Below are 24105 nucleotides of genomic sequence, written 5' to 3' on the forward strand. Positions count from 1 at the left end.
AAACCAGAAGTTTCTGACAAGCAGAAAGAAGTCAGACTTGCCATTAAAGCATACATCTTCCTCAGAAAAAGAGAAAACAACTTACCTACAGATAGACTTTAGGCAAGGAACACATTCTTAAATCTGAAAAGCTACTTTTTTCCTGTCCAATTCTCAGTCTGCTTTTGATCTTCTAATCTGTTGTATAAAGTTGAGAAGTATTGTGGTGTTGTTCACAAGAATTTCTTAGCTAATTGTTTTGGTCAGGGTAGGTAGTGCTTTCATGGAATCTTGCAAAAGTGCATCTCACCTGTCCTTCATCAGATCTATCTTTCTCTGCCAGACAGTTAGGAAGCAATCACAGCAATTAGAGAACATTGTAACACACCAGTCTTTCTAATTTTCTTATAGGTGAATGTAAGCTGGATGTAGAGAAGACTTCCAAGTAAGCTGGACTGATGTGCACAGAGAAGGAATGAAGTATGGATGTGAAGGAACGTAGGCCTTATTGCTCCCTGACAAAGAGCAGACGGGACAAGGAACGGCGCTATACGAATTCTTCCGCAGAAAATGAGGAGTGCAGAGTGCCTACGCAGAAGTCTTACAGCTCCAGTGAGACCTTGAAAGCTTTTGATCATGATTCCTCTAGGTTGCTGTATGGAAACCGGGTAAAAGACTTGGTCCACAGAGAAGCAGATGAGTATACCAGACAAGGTAGGCAAGATGTTTTAATTCAGACTGTGTAATTCATTAGTACCAAGTAACAAGGCATTCTTGCTGCAGGAAGAGTATGTTGTTACACCAGTTTCATCAATTTTAGTAATACTGTACACACAAAGTACACTTCACTTGCATCTCTTTAAATGGTTTACGAAGATAGGAAAGCATTGTGTACCATCTTTGAAATAAATTATATATGATGCACCGGGAAGTTAAGTAAACAGCCCACGTTGGGCAATGGGTAAATGACAGCATTGCAGACTCAAGTGTGCAATGTGTGAAGTGTGAAGTATTCAGGCCTTACAGTTTAAAAGCTAGACCCCCAGCATAAATTCAACTCATTAACAAATTGCCCAAAAGTTTGCCACTCCAGTATGCCTAAAATGTAAATAGTTTCAAAATGAATCAAAAATAAACAAATACAATTGTTCCAGGAAGGCCAAGCATTACAAACAGATTTGGGGAAACATAGTATATGTGGATGAGCATACAAATACTGCATTAGCTCCATGCCTTTATCTTTTAGCTTGCAAGGGCAGTAACAGAGCACTGTACAGTGAGTAAGGTAAATGAGTTCACAATTAATGCATTTGGATTTCTCAGGAAAGAATTTTTTAGAGGATATCTAACCAGATGCTAACAGGTTGCTTGAGCTCACTGTTGTGTTTCTGAGTCCAGGCCTGGAGAGACGTGAGAGATCTAAATATCCATGGAGATGCTCAAAACTTGACTGGATAGATGCTCAAAACCTGGGCAGCTTGCTGTAGCTGACCGTACTTGAGCAGAGGGTTTGGACTAGATGATTTCAAGAGGTCCCTTTGGACCTCAGTGATTCTGGGAGATTGCACTTGGCTCCAGTTACGGTTAAGCGCTTACACATCATTTTTGGATTCAGAATTACAGTCTCTGGCATTGGCATTTCTACATTTCCACAACTAAACTACTTAATATAAGGAGGGGAAAAAAAGTTATGAAATGTGTGGAGTACTGCAGCTCAGCTATCTAAAAGGATAAAGCTAGGCCAAGAGCTGTGTGTACTTACACCTCAGTCTTCTGTATAAAGCTATCTTCTCTTTTATGAGGAAACAAGAATAAATTTAGGGGTAGAAAAATAAAGTTTCTTCCTCGTGAGGAAGTCCTAAGTTTTAATTTTAGAAATGTTTAAAAATATTTTCCCCATCAGTGGTATTCCTTTGTTCCAAGTAGAATAACTTTACATTAGAATTAGAGCTGGGCAGATGGTGTTGACTTTTTTTGCCTACAAATGTTTGCAAGGGAAATAAAAATATTTCTCTTAGACTCATGTAACTGAGGCTTGCTGGTACTGTACTTTACCTGCTTTCAGCTGTGTATTTTTGGTTTCTGTGATGTGTTGAAACTTCAGGTCATCACTACTTCCTAGTTTTTAAATCACTGGTCACCTCGATCTCATTACTTTGATAAGGCAAAATCAAGAGGAAGTTTTTTAAGTCCTGTACTGTAAACACTCTTTTAGTACTAATGACAAAATTATATCAAAATAGGCACCATTTATTTAATGAATTCACATAGTACTGCCCAAATAGAGTACTATTCTTTTTAAATAGCAGTAATGAAATGGAAGAAGTTATGTAGTCCAGCATGTCATAAGATGGTGCGCTGGGGCTTGGGGTTTTTTCCCCTCTTAATTTTCTTCATAAAAGTACATAATATTTAGCTAATACTTACTGCCCAGTATGGAATAGATTACACGTCTATAGGCCTAAAATGGCAGTCTGACAGTCTGGGATGTGTAGTGTCATCTTCACCTTTCAGTGATCTCAGCACTGTCATCAGTGTCCATTTGATTTTCCTCATTGTCCTTTCAATTCTTTTTGTGTGGTTTATTGGCTTCCTGTAATGCATGCTGGTTTAGCACCTTTAGGGACTACCTGCAGGTTTGATGGGGTCAGGTTATAAAGGGCTTGTTTTGCAGTCTTAGATAGTGTGTTCCTTTGATTCATCTTTGACTGAGAGACTTTACTGCTTCTGGCGTGGGAAGCATTTTGTGGAAAAGGTGTTCAAGGTCGTCCCAATGTTTTTTAGATAATATATAAACCACCCTTCCGTTTTTCCCCCTCTGTCTAGAAATAGAGTGCATATATGTGGCTTTGACAGTCTAATTACATTCTAGCCTGCTAAATCAAAAGGTAATAAAATCTTTAAGCAAAAAAAGCAAGTTTTAATAAATACATTTAGTTGGAAGTTAAGTTAAAAAATTAATCATGACCAGTGTTTCATTTTTTTTTGCCTAGACTGTGTAAAATAACAATATCAAATTTTCAGTGTCTGCTGGAAAACTACTGGAGCAGTTACATTAGTTTCTCGAGTCTCTCAAACGTGACACAACTTAAAAATGTCAGTATGTTTTTTATGGATGAAATTTTGGGTTAAAGCCCTTCAAAGCTTTCCGGTAATGGATCAAAACTTTCCCACCTCTTCTTCCTGAGTTGTCTCAGTACATGTCTTTGTGCTTTCTGCTTCCCAAAATCCCACAATAGCAATTCAGAAAGGGATGGTGCCTTAGGAGATCAGTGTGCCCTGTTCAGTGGTAGCTTTATCCCAGGTGGTCTTTCCTTGTGGAGAGGAAGTTCTCCAATTGTCAGTTCCAGTCACAGAATCTTTTTCCTCATCTGTTGAATTTCTGTTGCTTGAGATTAATTGCGTAAATAGAAATAAGAACTTAAAAACGCATAAGACTTTCATTGTAATTCTGAAAACAACATTTAAAACATATAGTAAAATATTTGAACATAAAATTATTGTATAGCTGGGATTAATTTGTTAATTTTGAAACCCACCTGACAAGACTGGAAAAGCAGGTGTGCTTGTTTAGGAAATTTTAACTTCATCTAGGCAACGTGCTTTCAGTTAACATCAATGAGAGATAAGATCTACTGTGATCTCCTTCCCTTCTTCTCAAGCTTCTTCATCTGTTGCAAGACTGGTTTTGGTTTTGAACTCTTTAGATGAGGATAGCCTACCATTTTTAGAACTTCTAATTTAGTTATTTATTTTTCCTTTGTTGTTAATCCCCACATAAGATTAAAAAAAAAAAAAGTGGTAAGCCTGTGAATAATTAAACTCAGTGCCTAGACATGTAAATTAAGGTGATGAACTTTTTTCTTTAGAAGTATATTTAAGCTAGATACTCAATTTTATATTGCATGTTTGAGAAGATACCTAATCTCATCCTTGACAATAGATGAAGCACCATGAAAGACTATTTACTTTCCAAGGTGAGATGATATGATTGTTTGTTGTTTATATGTTAGGGAGGAAGAAGACACCTATTTTCTTATGCTTCGAAGTATTGAACTATAATGAGCAGCCTGGTTTAAATGTACAACTTCTCTAAGTGAATTCAGCAGCCTAAATGCTTGTATTTTGGAATATGCCCAAGTAACTTGCTGAATTTAGGATTAAAACTGACTATATGAATTTGAATTGCTCTATTGTACAGAGAGAAATTCCTGTGTTTACGAAAGTGAACTGCTGTGTGAAGTGATATGATGTACGTAGGAGAATGCTATGCAGAAATATGAGTCTGGCATGACTAAGGAGTGGGAGGGAAGGATTGTAGAAATGTAGAAAGTAAGTAGCGTTTTTAAAATTGCATTTGGAAAAAAAGGAGATAATGAATCAAACTTGGACTCAAAAGACCTGAGAAACTTTTTATACAGGTACATTAATTTAGTAAGAAAAATACAGGCATGCAAAAACTGTATTTTATTTACTGTCAGATACATGTTAAAGGGAAGAGAGAAATATGCAATACCTCTTAAGGAGTCATTGTTCCATTTTAAAGAATTTTGTTGTAACAGAACAGTATAGTGATCCTGTAGAGTGATCCACATATGACATCAGTGAGTTTTTGTACAGGAGTGAGAAGCTGACCCACGAGCGTAGGTAGCAGCACGCGCTGCAGATTTGTGTGTTCGTGTTTTCATACAAAATAATTGCAGCACTGTTTGTGAGCCATGTGAATTGAAAAGCTGAGCTGCAGAACACCTTTTGCAGAACACCTTTTGAAAAAGAACCAATGAGGTAGAGTAGGTTTTGTTAAATATTTGCTTTTTGAAAACTTGACTCAGCTATGGTTTAACATGCAGGTAATGTTGTTTGGTCTTTCTAGTTGGCAGTGAGACTGAGTTCACCATGTTTATCAATCAGAACAATTCATTGTCAGCCAAGCCTCAATATCAATTTATTTTCTTGCTACTCCTTTCGGTTTTGCAGGAGAAAGTACTTGTATGTATGGTTTTGTACCTTTACTCTTCCGGAATACTTAAGTGCCTAAATTAGATTAAATGCCCTAATAACTCCTTGGAGTTGCAGAAAGAGGGGTTGAACTTACTAAACAAGCAGTGAAAAATAATCTTGTTCCTTCACAATACGCTGGATCACTGATACTAGGTTGCTGAAAAGCAAGTGCATACAGTGCGTTACCCTGTGTAGATGTAGCATAGCTATCATTCAGCTGCCCCTCCCATGACAATTAGATTTAGGTGCTAGAAAAATCTCACCATTCAGTGAAAGAGGTTCCTGAAATAGTGATATATATGCTTCAACAATTTTATTTTATTATTTAAGATACTAAACACTGCTAGGGATACATTTTTAAGACTTTAGAAACCTGAAACGTTAATAGCAACTTTTATCTTAATGTAATATGACTCCAAAGTCTATTGCTTTTAAATGCTAGCTGCTGAAAATTAGTTATTTGGATAGCAAAATTATTAATCTTTTTAGTCACTTTAAATTTCAACTGTAGGATTAAAGGATTTAAATGGTCATGTTTTTAAACCTAAAGCTTGAGTACTTTAAACTTACCTATCTAAAGCAGTGGAAGGATGGGTATGTAAGACCATTTTTGACCTTCCACTACCTATGCCTTATTGATGAGCTGATTTTTACTATTGAGTAGGCAAGTGATTCTCAATAGAACTGAATCAATCTGCTTTGCAGATTATTTACAAGAAAATTAAATGATATATAAGTGACTCTGTGATCTCCCGAGAAGCAAATTAATCACCATTCAGTGACATGGCGAGTGCTGTCTCTCAATCTGAGGCAGATATTAGAATTAAGTGTTTTATGTTCCTGGCTGCAGTGCAAGAAGCAAGAAGTGTTCTGGTTGTCATTGTGACAGATACTTTATTGTTATGCAAAAACATGGCCACCTGCAGTATTCTGTGATTCTGTGATCTGCTCGATTTGAGTAGGTAATTTCTGTCAGCAGCATCCAGTGCCAGTATGTTCTGGATAATTTTGTGGCCTTGAGCTAAGCACATAACCTTCTGCCAGAGGTGGTTTTTTTCCCTCTGTAATACAGGAATAATAACACTTACCCACCTCACAGGCGTGTTGGGAAGATTAATTAGTTTATGTTTGCAAAATGCTTTGAAGATGAAAAGCGCTGTAAGTGCTAAGTAATATTATCATCTTTCTTTGCTATGCTAGTTACTTCTTAAAGCAACAATAAGAAGTTAATTGGTTTTCAGGTTCCAGGTGATAAGGATCTGTTGACTTTTAAAGTTATTCTATTAGCTACGGAGTGGTAGTAAGAAAAACATTTCACTTTTATTTGATTGGGAGTATATTTAGCTCAAGCTCAGTGATACACACACTTGCTTTAAGGTATTCATCTACTTGAAATTGGCCCCTTGTGGGTCATGGTCTGTAGATGAGCTACGAATCTGGAGACAAAGGGCAATCATGAATCTCCAGGGAAAAATCAACCTTGGTTATTGGCAGTAGACTGCTTGATCAGGTATTTCTACACAGCCTTGGTCCACAGAGTAAAAACCTTGTCTTTGATTAGTCCAGTTGCAAAATAAGAGAATTAAGTTCTTGATCATAATGATTAAGGATTTATAAGGTGAGTAAGGGGCCTTCACAAGGACTTTTGGCCTCATGGAAAGGAAGGTACTGTAGAGAGTCTGTAATTCCTGTTACATCTTTCCATAGCTCATATACTGAGATGTGTGTGCTGCTCCTGTTCATAATAAAAACTAAAGTGAGGGCTGGGGAGATCAATGGATCATACGCATGGCTATGAAAGATGACTTCAGTGTGTTAACATCTATGGAGAGAATAAAGCTGGAAAAGTGTGCAGCTAGAGGTGGGATATGGAGAGGAATGAAGGAGGCTGAAGAGTCAGGTCTGTCCCATCCGTTGATTTAGTGCTTAGGGCTGTAGGCCAAACTGTGAGTGATTGCTTATGTCATCACTGGCAAATAAACGCAGAAAGCGAGGCAGAGATGTAAAGTAGGAATAATTCCTCAGAAAGTTCCTTGATACTTTCTGAAATTAGTTTGTAAAATGTCACAATTTACTGGCTTGAGAGCTAGTACTCAGTATTACCAAGCTTATTGAAGCCAAAAGAGGAAATGGCAGAGCCAAGGCAACACGTTTGCCTCAATTGTTGTGTCTTACTTTTTTTGCTTTGCAGTACCATAAGTATGACAGAGTCATAAATCCTTTCTTGTCTTCAGCATGATGGACATTCTGCTAGAAAATCTAAATTAAGACAATGCTATGCTACATTTATTATGGTGTTTTAAAGAATGGAAACCCATTTGCAGGGGATGTGATGGGAAGTGTGAGTGAGGGAGTAAAAAAGGTTTTTGTTTCTGCAGAAATGTCTGTATTCTCTGGTTTTTTCCTTGCACTTACGTACAGCAATGGTCTGAGCACCTCATTCTGTCCATGCATTGCAGAGCTGATTCCTGTGCATGTGGGGTATTTGTTTATGAAATCCTACAAATAGAAATGTATAGGATACTCTGAATAGGTATGTTGGGTATTTTCTTTCTACCAGTTCAGAGCCTGTTGAACTAATCAAGTTTCCTACCATGCTGTGAGACATGTGGGTCTATCTGCTCACTTGTGATGGCAAATATGCCTTTCCCTCGTGGAGAGAGAGAAATAATGACAGTTTTCTCTCCTCCCCATATGGAGGAATAGCAGTGAGCCTGAGCTCTGTTTTGCATGCTTCTTTTCATGCTGCATCCTTCCTCCTCACCTTCTTTCCCCATTTCAAGTCATATGTCATGTCATTAGCATTGTACTGACCTTAATGTGACAGTTCATATCTGTCAGATCTGTGGTTGTAGGCTCTTTACAGACTATATATCCATCATCTCTACATTGCTTACCCTTGGGTCATATTTGCTTCACATCTATCAAATTTAGGCTTTATTTGTATTTTGTAATAAATGGATGCTGAGATGTTGATGATTTGGTCCCAGGATCGAAAGATTAAGATAGAAACCTAAAATATCTGTACTGTCATTCTGGTCATGATCAAGACTTTGTGTTCCTTGCTACTCATGGAGTGGTTTTTCTTTTTTAAATCCACAGAAACCCCCTCCCCCTTTTTTTTTTCTTTCTTTTTTTTTTTTTTTTTTTTCTCCCCTTGCAGACCATGATCTGGACAACTGTGTTAATTTCTCTTAATTTAGTTTGTATATTATGTAATCATAGTCATAAACCCAGATTTTTATATAAAATCCCCAAATTTGGAACCATAATGTTTAAATTATTAGTTCATTTACTAGAACATGATTGCTGATGCTGTAGCTTGAAGCTTTGAATTGTGTAATTGTGAAGTCATCTTCAGCTGACTTTAATCTTACTCTGCAGTAACTTCAGAAGGCTTGATGAACAGTCCTTTATCCTTATACTGGATTAAGAAATGCTTCTTATGTTCTGGTCTGTGGATTAATACTGAGGATCCCCTGCCACCCTCAAGCCTAACAGGGAATAAAATTATGGGTCTCCCATGCTGCACAGAAGAGTCTGCATGTTTGAACCAGGATTTGGAAAACCAGTGGCAGGAAGGTGCTGTGTTTCATTTGCATTGATTCTGCTCTATTTCTTAAAATAAAAACTTTCCCAGGCTAGCATTTCAATCAATGTCTCCTTGTGATTCTGTAGTTTAATGCTAGTAAAAATACATGACTGGTATAAATATCAGGTTTGAAATACTTTATTTCCCACAAAACGATAACTGTGGGGAGTTTTCTTTGTAGAATTGACTCAGGCTTTGAGTCTTACATAAAGCTCTTCTATCAAGAGTGGCACAGTAAGCACAGCTCAGAGGAATCACGGTATCTGGCACTGACTCTTTCAGAAGTCACTCAGACCATGACGTAGCTCCCCACACACTTTTGAAAGCCCATAAAGAATGGGAGAACGTGTCATTAATGTTTGATCAGAATAACGAGCACTTGAAAATTATATGCACAGTTGCTAAGATTTAGTATAATTTAATGCTCTTTGTTATGTAGTTTACTGGATATGTTAAGAGAAGCAACTGTTTGTATGAATCTTACAGCTCCACTCTAAATCAGATAATGACAAGAAAAAGAGGTTAAGATGGAAAAGTGAATAGAGAAGAAAGGTCAAGAAATGGAGATTAAGAGGTGACAAGGAAGAAGGCTGTGAGGAGTGAAGAGAAAAACATAGGAATTAAAAACAGGAGGAAAATGTGATACAGTGGATTAGGATGGTTTAAATTTCACAGATTATTTTAAAAAACAGAAGAGAATCGGGCTGAAGTAATAACAATAAAATACTATGCCAAATCAGAAAGAAAAAATGTTAACATAGGCAAAGCTCGTTACTTGTCAGTCTTTGCTGTGATTTCTTGAATCTTCGCAAATAAAACTTTGCAAGTACAGCTTTCAAAAACTCCTTTTTACTAAATATATTGTGAAGTTTGTGTGACAGAATGGATGGTGTCACATCTATTACTCATTCTGTCTTTTGTGTAATTGTATTCTACCCACCTGACATTCTGACTTCTGGAGACAGCATTTGTACACTTCTTATAAAAGTTTTATAGAGCATCCAAGGCCTCTGTTTTGCTATTTTCTTTTTAAAAATCCTTGTCCTTTCATTTCCAGAAAATTTGTTATCCTGCTGTACATTTAATTCCAATTCTATGTCCTTCCTCTAAGACATTTCTTCCAAATGACCACCTTTGTAAGTGTGCCACACCATATTTACCTCAATAAATGGAAAACAAATAATATTTTATTTACAAAGAAGTTACATAATTTTCCTTAAGAAACCATCTAAAATAGACACTTGAAAGTAGATGATGTTTAAGATCCCATAGGTTTGTGTGGAATTCTTGCTAAACCAATCCAGCTCTGCTTTGTTCATCTAGGAAGATGACATCTACCTCACGTTCTCAGTGGTCCTGTAGTGACTAGCTAGTGCCCTGAGAACAGAAAGGACAGTTTTTTCTGACTAATGTTATATACAAAGAAGCTCCTTTTTCCATCTTTGACTACCACATAATACAACTCTCTATTTTTCAGGAATTAGTAAAGTGAACAGGCCAGCCAACTTGCAGTTAGCAGAGCTATTCCTTCATAGTTGTCACGTGCATGCGTTAGGAAGGCAAGGTACTGCTGAATCAGGTCAGTAGTCTTGAACTCTTGGTTGTACAGAAATGATGAAGCATTTCAAAGATGTGGTGCAGCTGTGTGCTGGCTTCTGCTCTACAGAAAGTTTTCCAGATGTATTGAGAATAAGCTCGAGGTAAGGAGCTTCAAATAGGAAAAATATGCTCACTATACAGTGTCTAAACATAGATACAAAAGGAAAGAAGTACTTTTCTGTATCAAAATAGCAGAAAACAGCACAATCTTTGCAGTAACACTTTGACATCAGTGCTGCTCATACAATAAACTTGTATGATAAGCCTTGTATTATGAGGACATGTTTTCATGCAGTAGTCTGCAGACAGAAAATAAAAACCTGAGAAAAATACTTTTCCTCATTTACTTTTGAAATAAATAAGACTTCTTTGAATTAAAAAAACCCAAACAAACTAAACAGGATTAAGTAGGGAATGGAGGAAATGTAAGGGAGATGATGATCATTGTTTTGCATCTGTATAGCTTCAGTTGTTCCACAATTTTTTGAAGTTACTATAAGTATTTTTGTCATGTGTTATCACAGAGTGATTATAGGGGAAATGGACTTCATTTTTGAATGGCATGAAGGTGTTAGAGGCAGACAAAAGAAGGCAAGATACAAAGGAAGAATAAATTAGAAAGGGGACTGGCAAGTAATGATGGATGCAGAGACAGCAGACATGGCATGAAACTTCATCAGAAACTTAAGCAAGAGCCAAGCTAAACAGAATTTGGAGTATGGGCTTGCATGGATTTGGGACCTCTGCCTTTTGTCTATCCTCTTACGACAAAACCAAAGTCAGCAAAGGCACTCAAGCTATAATTCCTCTAGTTTAAAAGGCAGAGGTGTGGGTATATTTTTATATTGACTAGGCAGGTGCTTTGGAGGCTTCTCAGATTTATTTTTTTTTCCTTTCCCTCTTTTACAAGGTAGTCTATTGTTGCTAAAACCTAACTTGTAGAATTATCACTGGTTAATGAATAACTAAGGAAAGTGCTGATGTCTGGAGATGCTGACAAATTCTCTGTTTGATATTTTTTGTTCATTCCTTCTGTTTGTTCCTTTCCCCTTATGGTTTTTAAGAGAATAACTCAATATAGATCCAAATTAGAGCAAGGACTGGCAACTGAAGAACCATGGGGCCTTTTGTTTTGTTTAGTAGTCCTCTTCAAACAGCTATTTCCACAGGTAACATTTCCAACTTGAAACTTAGGTTATCATGGATGTTTAATAACTCCTCCAATTTAGGCCAGGGAAACAAATATAGCACAAGTGCAGCAGGTTTCTATTGCATTCAAGCTGTGAACTTCTTACTTTCTAAAATAATACATAATTCCTGCATACATCAAGCTTGCTTATATGCAGTGTTTGATTGAATTAAAAAAAATAATTTACATTTCTAGACAATATAACCTGTGCGATTCTGGCACTCACACACTCAAATACATACTGGCACATACACACTCAAATTCTCTTTAAAAATTATAATTATATATCTATATTAACATATAGATATTAAAATTATGTTGGTATACGTTTTTGTATGTGTTTGACTAAAGTAGTAAGGAGGTACAGCAATCATACGTAGATCATCGCTTACACAGAAAATGGTTGCAACAGAACAGATGTGTATAGTTACTGTTGGCAAATGCTGTTTTTAACAGTGATTGCTGCAGAAGCTCCTGAAAGTTATTTTAGAGTTGTTACATTAATTTTGTTCTTGTCTGCACAAGTGGAGGGTGTCTGCATTCCTTATATTACCTATAAACTGATATTCCTAGCCAAGCGAAATGCAGTATCTAATGATAGAGTAGTAGTAAACAGCATTGTTGTCAGTTTTTAAAATATAACTTCATGATACATCATCCCAAATAGTCCAAAACCACCAAAGATGTCTCCAGAACAAGTCTCCTTGAAAATGTTGTGTCTAATTTTTTTTGTTTTACACTTCATAGTTTTTAAAAGGAAAGGGAAAAAAAACCACGAAGCATTATGCCTATCTGTTTATTCTTTATCAACATTTTCTTCTCAGGAATTAGTTCATTATAATCACCACGTTGTTTTTAAGTCTTTATGAACTGTTGAGGCACTAACTGTCAGTGGGAGAAATTGCAAATGTGTGTATAGTGTAAGAAAGTAACGATTAAATCCCTCACATTGCAGTCATTCTGGAAAGGTTAATTAGAAACTCTAAGAATTGTAAGAAGGAGAACATCCTCTCTTAATACTCTTATTTCTACTGGGCTCCTACAACCTCCTTTTCAATTTTTATTTTTATTCCATAGTATTTTTCATTATCAGGTGTAAAAGCCCCCAGCTGTTCTGCTGCCCACTAGGTCTGTGTCCCAGCCATGTTCAGCTTCCCCTAGATCTGAAAGACTTCTTGTTTTCATTGTTCAGGAATCTTAAGATGATGTAAAATATTTTAAAATCATATATGCATTTGTATCCTTTGGGATATAAATTCCTTCGCAAATACCTATTTTTCCATGTCAGCTTTTTGCTTTGGGTTTTATATTGTTCAGCTTTTTTTTGGTTTTTTTGGTTTTTTTGGAGTTGGATAGTTTTGTTGTTTTTTTTTTCATTTGTGTAGGCAACTTACATGGAGTACAATCCTCTTACTAAAGCTCTTAGGAAAGCTTTAATTCAGAAGATGATTTAGTCTGATGTTTCTAAAGCTGTTACAACATTTCTGGGCTATGCTGTAGAATTTCGTAGTGTAGTAAAAAGCTCTAATATTTTGAATATGATGAGAGCAATATACAAACCTGGCCCCTTTTATGTTTTTGCCCTGTGATGTGCCATTTTTGTTTTCTTACCATTCATAAGCAGGACAAAAAAGAAAAAATATATTTTACATGCAAATAGGCTGTTGTAAATTTAAAGTAAATCTGTTAATAGATCGTAGGTGGTATGTTGTGCCTGAGACCGAGTCTCCTGGAGAGTGATCATGGAGGATGTTATATAATGCCCCAAGTAGTTTCTTTTAAAAATTATAGTTTGCTTTAAGGGGGGGGGGGGGGAAGGTGTGTAGGGGAGTAGGCTCTTCAAATTGATGTGTCTGCATGGATGTATCCCTGAGTGATTCTCTGAGTACGAAGCGGTCCTTCTTGCAGTGGGGGAAGCACAGGGCTGCATGATGCAGGATGCTCAGGATGCTTGCCCACTGCAGCTTGTCTAACTGTGTCTGTCCGTGGCCTTCCTCACCTCCAGATCTCAGTGCTGTGAGGTTACAGGGACCAGAGGCGTAACATGTTTGTAGCGTTGGAATCAACAGCAATTTTGTTACTGACTGAAGTAACCTTGTCTTCGGTCAAAAATACTTCTTTCCATTTTGCTTCCCTGTTCTTAGAACCAATAAGATGCTGCATGTACAACTGTGCATACACCTCAAATGCTTCATGTGTGTGTAGGTACACCTGTATACATACACACATGGACATAGGCTTCTCCTGTATTTGATTCTGACTTTAGGTGACTTTGAAAATGTAGATTCATGGAATAACGTACCAAACACATAAAACCTGTTCTAGACTGTCACTCTTAGTGTATATTTACCGAAATGCCAAATAATAAGCATTTTAGACACTTTACTACTTTCAACTCTGACCCTATTACTACTGGGTGGTTTGTTTGGCCTGTTTGCTTCTCTGATTAGTTTCAACTCTCACAAAACCTGAAAATTCACCTGGTGTGATGGCTTTAGAAAATTACAAGATACTGTCAGTGTGCATGGTAATTCCCTGTTCTTATACTCTTCACACTGTTCAGATGTAGTCATTGATATGCTTACTCCTTTTATACTTACCTCCCCAGCTGTATTTTTGTTCAAATATTTATTCACAGCTGCATCATAAATACAGTTTGATTTGCACCTAATTGTAGTAACTGATTTTCATTATTTATGAAAGTCATTGTCAGAATTCGTTTATGGTTCTCACTGCAAAGAAACTTACATGTTGTTGCAAAGCAACAACTTCATATGACTGCAGCAACAAAATAATTAACTGCCTCACTTTAAAACAAGTCAATGACCAGGGCATTAACTCTTAATGTTTCAGGAATTATTTACACTTCTATATACACACTTCTGTAATACTATTGCTTTCTGATTCTGTTCTTGTTGTATTATAAGCTTTAATTATCTTACTAATGTATTTTTATGTTAAATGACTAATTTTGGAGAAATTAGCATGCCTGTCAGATTCAAAAATTGAATGTGTGTTCTGATTTGTTCCCAGAGCTATGATATAACTGTGGGCTAGGGTGGAAAAGCATTATGTGTATAGGCATGCAAATGAGCTTGCCAAGTGTCTGTATATCATAAAATGGCTTAAATCTATAGACATAAAAGTAAGATGAAGACACAGCCATTAAAAAGGCAGTCATTTTTGAGTGTCGCATAATTTAGATGCTTTAAGTTATTGAAGTGTCAGAGTTTATTGCACCTAATTTATTGATACAGTCATTTGGGATTCACTTATGTCTCTTGCTCTGCCCCAAAACAGAGGCTAAAAGTCTGTTTAAAATGCACAGACTCTGCTTCAGCAGTAAAAGCCTAAAATATTTCTCAAAATATGGAGACATGAAAAATAACAACTTAACTGTGGTCCTTGCTGGTAATGGGTAGCCATGTTCTGTTTGTTTATATTTGTATATTAAAGTAGGGCAGAAAGATACAATAACGACCAAGTGAGTATGGTTCCCATTTAGTTTTCCCATTGCTACATTAGGTGACATCTGTGCTTTGCCCTCTAACCAGGAGAAAAAAAAAAAAAGAAAAAGAAAAAGAAAATCCTGACATACTTTGAAAAATTACCAAAAAAAAAATAATTGTCATTTATTTTTAATCTCTTCATTTGATTCTAATCATTGAATTGGCTTTTCTTAGTTTTCAGGTTCTGTTATGTTTCTTTCCTGCCCAGGAGAACTTTTGCTGTGTTTAAGCAGTTGACAAAACAGTGCCAAGGTGTACTATGAATTAAAAGGGGTACTGCAGAGAGCTGGAGACAAAAGAATCCACTTGATTGTAATACATGCAGAGTTTTGACAAAACATCTTGTGTGATACCTGAGACAATTATACACATGAAGAGTTTTTACTTTTAGGGTCTTTAAAAATAAAAAATTAAAACAAAAAAAAATTTCTCACCTTTTGTTATCTTTTTTTCCCCTAATCAGGACAGAATTTTACCCTAAGGCAGTTAGGAGTTTGTGAACCAGCAACTCGTCGAGGACTGGCATTTTGTGCGGAAATGGGGCTCCCCCACAGAGGTTACTCTATCAGTGCAGGGTCAGATGCTGATACTGAAAATGAAGGAGTGATGTCTCCAGAGCATGCCATGAGACTTTGGGGCAGGGGGGTCAAATCAGGGCGCAGTTCCTGTCTGTCGAGCCGTTCCAACTCAGCCCTCACTCTGACTGATACCGAACATGAAAACAAGTCCGACAGTGAAAATGGTAAGTTCTTATGCATACGCACATATATAAGCCAATGTTTTATTTGCCATTTTGGTTGACGCTCAATAATTTTAAATCATTAAAGGAATGGCCTTGAATTATTTACCTATTCATTTTTTTCCTCTTACTCCCACAAAAGTCAATATTCAGTATCAGTCCTAACTAATGCAAGATTTGGGTGTGATGCTTTAGCTGTAATTTTGGAAGAGTTTAATCACAGAAAAGATTAGCTCTTCTTTATCTCAGGCCATGTCACCTGTTACCCTTTGGGGAACAGCTAAGTAAATAGTGATAAAGTTGATCCCCAAGGCCAGCTTGCACTCAAAGGTTTCATTGTAAACTCTTCTTCAAGACATCCTGGATAAGTTGCAGAGTCTTAGAATGGATAAATGAATGCAAAGAATAGCTTATTAACGGGGTTCATGTGACTGGAAAACAAATTTGGTTGTGCTTTAAACTTCCTAGTCGATGAGAGCAATTGGGATTGTGGTGAAAAGGGATATATGGCCTTTGATGTGCCTGGGGGACTGGATTACTGTGCAATTAAAATCTGCAAAAGAAATCTGAACAGCAGCTTTGTAGGATGGTGGGTATGACCATTGTATGTTAAGGTTTAGTGTTTAAATGAAAATATTTTAAACAATTAACTGATTCATTTTTAAAGCTTTTCAATATTTTTTTTTTTTTTAACCTTCACTTGAGGTTATGGACAGAACCTAATGTTGTGTTAAATGCTAAATGCACAAATGATAGAAAACATTTTATTTTTAACTTCTTTTTATTTGCAGAAGATTTTCAGCTCTACTAGAATTAAAATGATTGTTCTATTACATGGCTTCCTATATGACAAATTCAAAAGAGGAATAAAGAAAAATGAGTAAAAGTGAAAATTAGAGTGATGGCTGTTGCCTGCATGGCTACAGTCCATTTTATTAATTTAATAAACCTGTCTGCTCAGCTATACAGAAGTCAAAGCAATTTTTTTTTCTATCCTCTGGCAATAACTGTAACACATTATGGGAAGCAGCAATGTAGGTGTGTATGTATGGTAATCCTTTAAAAAAAAATGCACTTTTCTTTTAAACTACAAGTAATAATGTTTAGTCCTACATATTTTCTGTTTTAACTTAAGTTTGAGAAGACAAAACCAAAGCTGTATTTTGGCTCATACTTGTTGCCTTTCCACTGATGGTTGGTTCTAACTGAAGATGCCTGTGCAAGGCGACTGTCTCAGATGGGATTCTCCTTTTTGTGTTGGACTTAATGCTGCATGGTACCTGAGGAGACAGCTCTCAGTGTTTGCAGGTGTCTTGCCTCAGGCTTGGAAAACTTTCGAGTCAGAGGCAAGTTTTGAACGAGGGGAACAGGTGTACTTGCCTACCTCCTTTTGGCAGTGGAGTTTCTGTTGGATGACTCTTGATATTTCAGCTACCAAGCAAACTAAAATAAATTGTTGAGCAGTCCTGTCATTTTCCTTTTGAAAGGTCTATGCTGAAAGAAGTTCTCGAGTCTTGTAAAACCCTAGGTTAATGATCTTGAAAATACATATTTATATATACACACATGCATACACACATTTTCCTTAGAGAGACATATCTTTACATTCCAAAGAGGTGACTGCTTCGGAAGTACAAGAGGTTTGGTGTACTTTTTTATAAACTATATATTTACATTTTTTAAAAAAGCAAAATGCCTGTTTACGATCTGCCAAAACTTCCTCCATGAGCTTAAAGTTCGAGTTTTATTTTATTTTTTCATGTGTGAGGAGACTATAAATATGTTAGAAAAGACATTATTTTGCACTGGTTAAAATTATGCAAGGAACGTCTGATGTTTGATACAACTTCAAAGAAGAGTTTAGTCACTAAAAAGGATTACAGTTGGTTTATTTATTGATAGGGAGGCCAGCAGTCCAGCTTAAGAAGTTACTAGGACTGCTGTGAGGCTAATGAAATTTTGATGGCTTGAGAGTCCCCCAGGGCTATGAAACATATATCACTCAGACCATGTCATGGGTTGCCATTTCAGTGGAGATGTTAGAGAAGTGGTGAAAAGCTTAATCTTCTTTGGTAGTTTTCTCTGTATTTGTGTTTCCACTGAACATGGAAGATTTGGCTGAGAAATGGTTTTATACACGTCGTTGGAACTCAGTATGTTAAATGCTCACAGTAGAATGGAAAATATAATTTAAAGCCAGGGAAGCCATATCATCCTGGCAGGCACAGGTGCTCTAATCAAAGGACCAAACTACAGGTGTGAGTTTTGTTAATTTATGGCCTGAAGTTAATAGCTGTATACTGTTAAAATCTGACAAATCTGATAAGGTTTTGAAAGCAAAGTTAGAGTTACCCCAAGTCCTCTGTACTGCATCCCTCTTTGCTGTGTGTGAAAGCTTCCTGACTGAATTTTTGATGGAACTGTTTTGCACATAAATACATTTCTGTACAGCATGTTTACCTCTAAGGTTAGATAAGGAGCAACAGGTTATGACGAGCAAAACACAACACCAAGATCATATTTTCCACACCTAAAGGCCCAGGTTCTTGAGCAATCCGGCTGTTAACCCAGTAAAACTTTTCACTGTTTAAATAGTCCATAAGCATAAACAAACCTTATTGGAGTTAAAGGGACTATTCAGTTATGAGAACTGCGACTTAGCCTACAGGTTTATGAACTCAGGATTACCCATTTGTTGGATGTACTTGGAGTTTTCTTTCTCGCCAATTAGGCAAGAAGAGAAGCTTGGCATCAAGACACTGTTTCCATTCCTTCTTTGTAACTGTTGTGTGTATTTGCTCTTCCAAAATAGTTGTGGATTGCATATCCCTCAGGAAGACAGAACTTGAGGTTCTGTTGCGTAATTACAGTGAATAAGCAGAAATAGTTTGTTGACACTATTAGCTTTTATTTGTCAAAGTCTCAACATTATGTTTCTAAGATCCCACAAAAGCACCCTAAATTTGTGAGTAATATTGGCAGGATTAGAAGTTTCTTTAAACAAATATTTCACATGATTAAGTTGCAAAATTTTAAATATAGTAATAACATGCTGTGAATACCAGCAGAATTTTTTTTTTTCCTAATAAAACATCAGAGCTGTTTTCCAAACATAACATTTATACATGTATTCTCACATCAAAGTTTTAGGTTACTGCTCAGTAAATCTTTCTGAAGAGAAATATTTTTCTTTGAGCTCATTCAACTTCCACTCTTGGCATCATATTCTGAGAGATTTGTCATGTCAGCCTCCCTGAAGGAGGACCTGCATCTGTTAATCTGGACAACCTACCAGTGTCACGTACAGAATGATGTCTCAATTGGAGCACACTGAGCATTCGTGTGCTTCTTCAAGCTTTCTTCTCCATTCCCATTGCAAGTGATTTCATAAATGCTGCATCAAGAAATTTATGTTAGTAATTGTTCTAGGAGCTGTGGCTTTGAAATACAAGTAGCCCATCTTTTACATGCTTGCCAGTAACTTTATGTTGTTAAGCTGTTCTAAGATGACTAAAGTTTGTCTTTTAAACTTCATAAATATTCTAGCAGTATATGAGCTAGAAGTTACAGTTAGGCTTCAAATTGCTCTTTTACTTAAAGAGTCAATATATTTTTAAGGTATCTTAGAATCCATTTAGTTACTTAAATTATTTTTAAATCCATTAAACTGCAATCCCTGACTTAATGAGACATCAGAAAGCTAATAAACAAAACATGAAAGTTAACTGAGCAAGTTATTCCTAAAGTTTGTCTCCTTATGGAGTTATTTATTTGTTGTAAAGTAATATGACCAGTTTTGTAGGCACTTTTTGTGCTGGCCTGAAACTCAGGATGTGGCAATGACTGTGACTGGAAAGTCACTCATTTAAGACTTAGACAAGTCCATGTCACTTTCTATCCCTTTGGAAGCAGTGTTGCCGGTGCTTCTGAAAAAAAGAGTTTAGCACTCTGGATACATGCGTGCCACATAGTTGACTCTGCCCACAGCCACAAAGACTAGTTGGGTGTAAAAAAAAATAGTTCTGATGGCACTAGAATGTGCGCTATTTTTTTCTTATTTAGTGGAAGTTTTGCCCTGGTAGGGGTTTGTTAAAAGACTAAAGGAGATCAGGATGTAGCAAAATAAAAAGAAGAAAAGGAGAGAGGTGTATGAGATCATGGCCTCTGACAGTTTGTGGTGGTTTAACCCACAGTAGGACCATGCGGTCCTGCACTCACTCCTCCCAGCCGGTGAGATGGGATGGGAATCACAACAAAGGGAACACAGATTAGGATGAGGACAGGGTTGGCTCACTCACTAGTTACGGTCACAGGCAAAACAGACTCAACTTGGGGAAGAAAAATTAGTTTAATTCGTTACACTGAACTGGTTAGATAAACAATTTGAAACTTGGACCCATTTTTCATATACAGAAAAGTAGATATTGTTGTTAGACTGTTCATTGCTGAGGATTTCTGTAAAGAGAATATGTCAGTTTATCAGCTGTGTGGGCACCTGCTTGCTTCCTCTCCAATCTAGCCAGTTTCTGAAGACAGGATTCTTGTGAACTTAATACTCTCTTGTCCTTCCAGAGTGGTGAATTTACTGGCATTCAGATCTCTGAAAACCAAGAAATACATTGGTAAGATACTCATCAAGACATTTTAAATCTGTTCTCTCTAACCCAGTACATCTATAACATATACTTGAAATCTGCATTCTTAAATAATGCACATCATTCAGGAAGTAGTGTTACACGTTTTCACCTGTTTAACATCCTTCTTTATGCTAAGGCAAAACTTGACTTAGATGAAGTCTACTGAAGGACCTGCTTGGTACCTGCTAGCCAATTGCTGAGCCTACTGATCAAAACCAGCCACAGAGCTGGTGAATTAATATTCATCTTACTGCCATACCACCATTTACAGCTTCTTCCCTCTTTCCCATGGTATTCCATCTAGCAATTACCTACCCCTCATTAAGCATGCCAATATCTCTTAAATTCTGCTTTGCTGCTAAGAAATTTCACAGCTAGGAAATCAGTCTGGTTTATTGTTGACAGAAGCAGGCTCTGAAATAATATTTAATATCTAAACAGGCATACAAATTTTTCTTTGGTTACAGACACAATGAACAGAAATCTGTACACAAAAGTAGTCATGCCTGGTTTTCTGCAATATTATCACAAGTTTTCTGTAGTTATGCCAATTTTCAGATTCTCGTATATTATGATTGTAGTTCTTTGGATATATTTCAATAAATCTTCCAAGCATTCACTGTTAATGCAATTGAGAATCATGTTAATAATTCCTTTGGCTACTGGCAGCCAAAGAAGGGACAGCTTGGCTAACCTTTTTCCAGTAACATTTGGGGATCTCCCAGATTTCAGAGGTTTGAGTGATGCTGAACTTGCTGTTGAGCAAAGGCATGAAATTCCAACAGGCCATCTTAATGATGCTCTCCTGATGGGAATCTGGTACAGAACATCAGGCTAGAGGATGAGGCTCTTTTTGAAAACTAAATCCTGAAAACTCTTTGCAACTAAATCTTGTGATACGCAGGAACTGTAGGCTTAACAGCAGCTGACAGCAATAAGAATTGGGATCTGCAAGGAAGAACAAACCTAAGAAGAGAATTTCAGATAATTCACTCTTGGCTTATAAATCCTTCTAATGTTAAGGAGTTTCAGGTGAAAGAGGTGTTTTAATACTGTCATAGCTCAGGATTTCTCCAGAGATCTGAATTTCAAGAAAGTACCATGCAGAAAATGGAAGGAAGGTCAAATTTATGAGAAGGAACTTACAAAGATGCAACTGGGGAGGCCCAGGCATACAAATAAAATTGAGACAAAATCGGCAAAAAAAGTGTAGAGTTGTACAGAAACATGAATGCTAAGAAGAGGGAAAAGAGGAAGTTGATTTATTACTTAACAGTGAAGGAAGACTGGTAATATATTGCTGATATGTTTTCTTCTGGTTGTTTTTGCTTCACAATTTACTACCTGAGTAACTGGTCACAGAGCTGACATTTGTACTATTAAATAAAGCATTAGAGGTTACTTAAGTAAATAAAATTTGTCCTGCGTGTATAGAGTGTCTACAGCCTCTGGGCTTTTTATGACTCATGTCTGAGAAATCACTGAGGATGGAAATGATTCTGGAAGACAAAAACAAACTAACAGCTTCACAAGGGGCAAAGAGAAGGAGGAGGAACCAGCTTAACTAGTTAGTGAGGAAACATCCTAGAAAAAAAAAAATGTAAAAAGCTTATGTTTTATAACAATAACCATGTGTTTGTATGAAATTAATCTTGTCAAGCTATACTGATTTCCTTTGGTGATAGTGTAAGCCACTCCCTGATAAGGAAAAAGGAGCAGATGCTAACAGTAACATATTTTGATATTAGTAAGGCTTCTGACACTGCCTCACTCCTGACATACTTAAAAATAGAGGCACAAAGTCTAGGTTCATTATTGAAAGATAAATGTACAACTTATTGGAAAAAATCCATAAAGAATGATTATCAGTATTTCATAAACTGGCAAGTTGAATCAAATAGTACTCCACATAGTGTATCAGAGTTTTCTTTATGACTTGGTTAATGCAAATAGAACATTGTAACATGGAAAGAATTACATATGCTTTGTAGGACAGAATGAAAGCTGGAGAAATAATTCCACGTGAAAAAGTGCAGTTAAGTAAATACAAGTGCAAAGATGTATATTTAAGTGAGAATAATCAAATTTCCCAAATGTGAGAAAAACAAGTGGCTGTTTTTGTTTGAAAAACAATCCTTTAGAAAATCATAGAATAATTCTGCTTAGAAGAGATCTTTTGAGGGCATGTGGTTCAACCATTTTCTTAGAGCTGGACTAGCATTAATTTAGATGAGGTTGCTCAAGGCATTGTTCAGTTGCATTTTGAAAATTTACAAGAAAAGAGATTCCACATCACCTCAGGGCAACTGTTCCAGTGCTTAACCAACTTTATTGTGTTTTTTTTTCCTCTCCTTATATATATATTCAGAGTTTCCCTTGCTTCACTTGTGACCATTGCCTTGGGTAGTGGAAGACTTAAGCCTTTTCCAGGCTTTCTCAGCTTCTCCCCAAGTTGTATGCCTCAGCATTCCAGTCATCATAGTCACAGACGATTTAATTCATTCCAGTTTGTCAATGTTGTATGTGTACTAGCAAGCCCCACACTGAATATTGTACTCTAGATGTGGTCTTCAAATGCTGAATAAAAGAGACTAATCACTTCCCAGGGTATGCTGGCTCCGTTCTTCTGAATGAAACCCAGTATGTGGTTAGGCCTTATTACTGAAAGGGCACACTGCTGAACTTGTTGTCCATGTTGACTCAGCAGGTCTTTTAGTACAAAGCTGCTTTCCAGTAGGCTCCCAGGTAGTACTTTTAGATGAGGTTATTCTGCCTGTGGAATTCATGAGGTTTTTTCAGCCACTTCTTCAGCCTGTTGAGATCCCTCTGAAAGGCAATCCTGCCCTGCAGTGTGTTGATCACTCTCTCTGGCTTAGTGTCATCCACAAACTTCCTGAAGGCACGTTCCATCCTATTCATTCTCAATATGTTAAATGTAGTGCAGGCATAAAACAGCATTACCCTCAATATTAGCCCCTGAGGAATGCCATTAGTATGGGTGAACAATTGGTCTTTGCACTACAAAACACTATTCTTTCAGCCTCTTCATTCAACTGGTTTTCCACAGACAGCACTTTGTAGCTCACCTCTCTACCTCTCTCTACTCTCTCTGGAGAGAGTCCATCTCTTCCAGCTTGACTACCAGGATACCATGGGAGACCATGTTGAAAGCCTTGCTAAAGTCAAGGAAAATAACATTCGTTTCTCTCCCTTTGTCTGCTGAGACAATCATCTGTTCATAGAAAGCAATCAGGTTGTTTGGGTGTAATTTATCTTCAGTAAAAACACACTGACTGTTCTCAGTCATTTTCTTTTCCTGGAGCCTTGTCCAGGCATATGAAGGATAACTCCAGAAGTATTTGTTCCATAGTCTTCCCTGGGAGACTGGGATGAAGCTGTCTGGCTCTGCTTCCCCACATACTCCTTGCCCTTCCTTGAAGACAACATTATCTTTATCATCTGAACAGTCATCAGGAACCTTCTTCCATTGCCATGACCTTTCAAGGAATCACAGAGTGGCCTTTCAGTGACATTGGTCAGCTCTGCCAGCACCTGTGGATGCCTCCTGTCTAGTCCCCTGGACTTGTGTATGCTCAGCTTGTGAAAGGGGTGCCTAACAGCTCGCTCTTCCTCTGCAGTGGTAGGGCTTCTCAACTGTGGTTGAGATTTGGCTTCCCTATTCCTATCCTGCATGTCAAAGGAAATATTTCTGTATTCCTCCTGGGTAGCCATCAGATGAAGGTCATAGCGGTTATTTATCAACGGTGTTTCCTGTGGTATGTGGGTGTTTCTTCACTCACACACAAAGGTGTCTTTTGTATACAGAGCTGCTGAAATAATCCTACTGCTGCACTCATCAG

At 37.1% G+C, this 24105-nt stretch overlaps 1 protein-coding gene across 1 annotated transcript; it reads left to right on the top strand.

The window, feature by feature from the left end:
* Positions 1 to 461: 461 nt before the first annotated feature.
* On the top strand, positions 462 to 15611 carry LOC104523734 (teneurin-3; the record flags this gene model as incomplete). The annotated part of the gene is made up of 2 exons (XM_010166416.1): positions 462 to 693; positions 15333 to 15611. Coding segments are annotated over exons 1-2 (511 nt in total), but the record flags the coding sequence as incomplete, so codon positions are not given.
* Between the last annotated feature and the right edge of the window lie 8494 nt (positions 15612 to 24105).

Source organism: Antrostomus carolinensis, unplaced genomic scaffold (genome assembly GCF_000700745.2).
Source record: "Antrostomus carolinensis isolate BGI_N321 unplaced genomic scaffold, ASM70074v2 scaffold21714, whole genome shotgun sequence".
NCBI classification, from domain to species: Eukaryota; Metazoa; Chordata; class Aves; order Caprimulgiformes; family Caprimulgidae; genus Antrostomus; species Antrostomus carolinensis.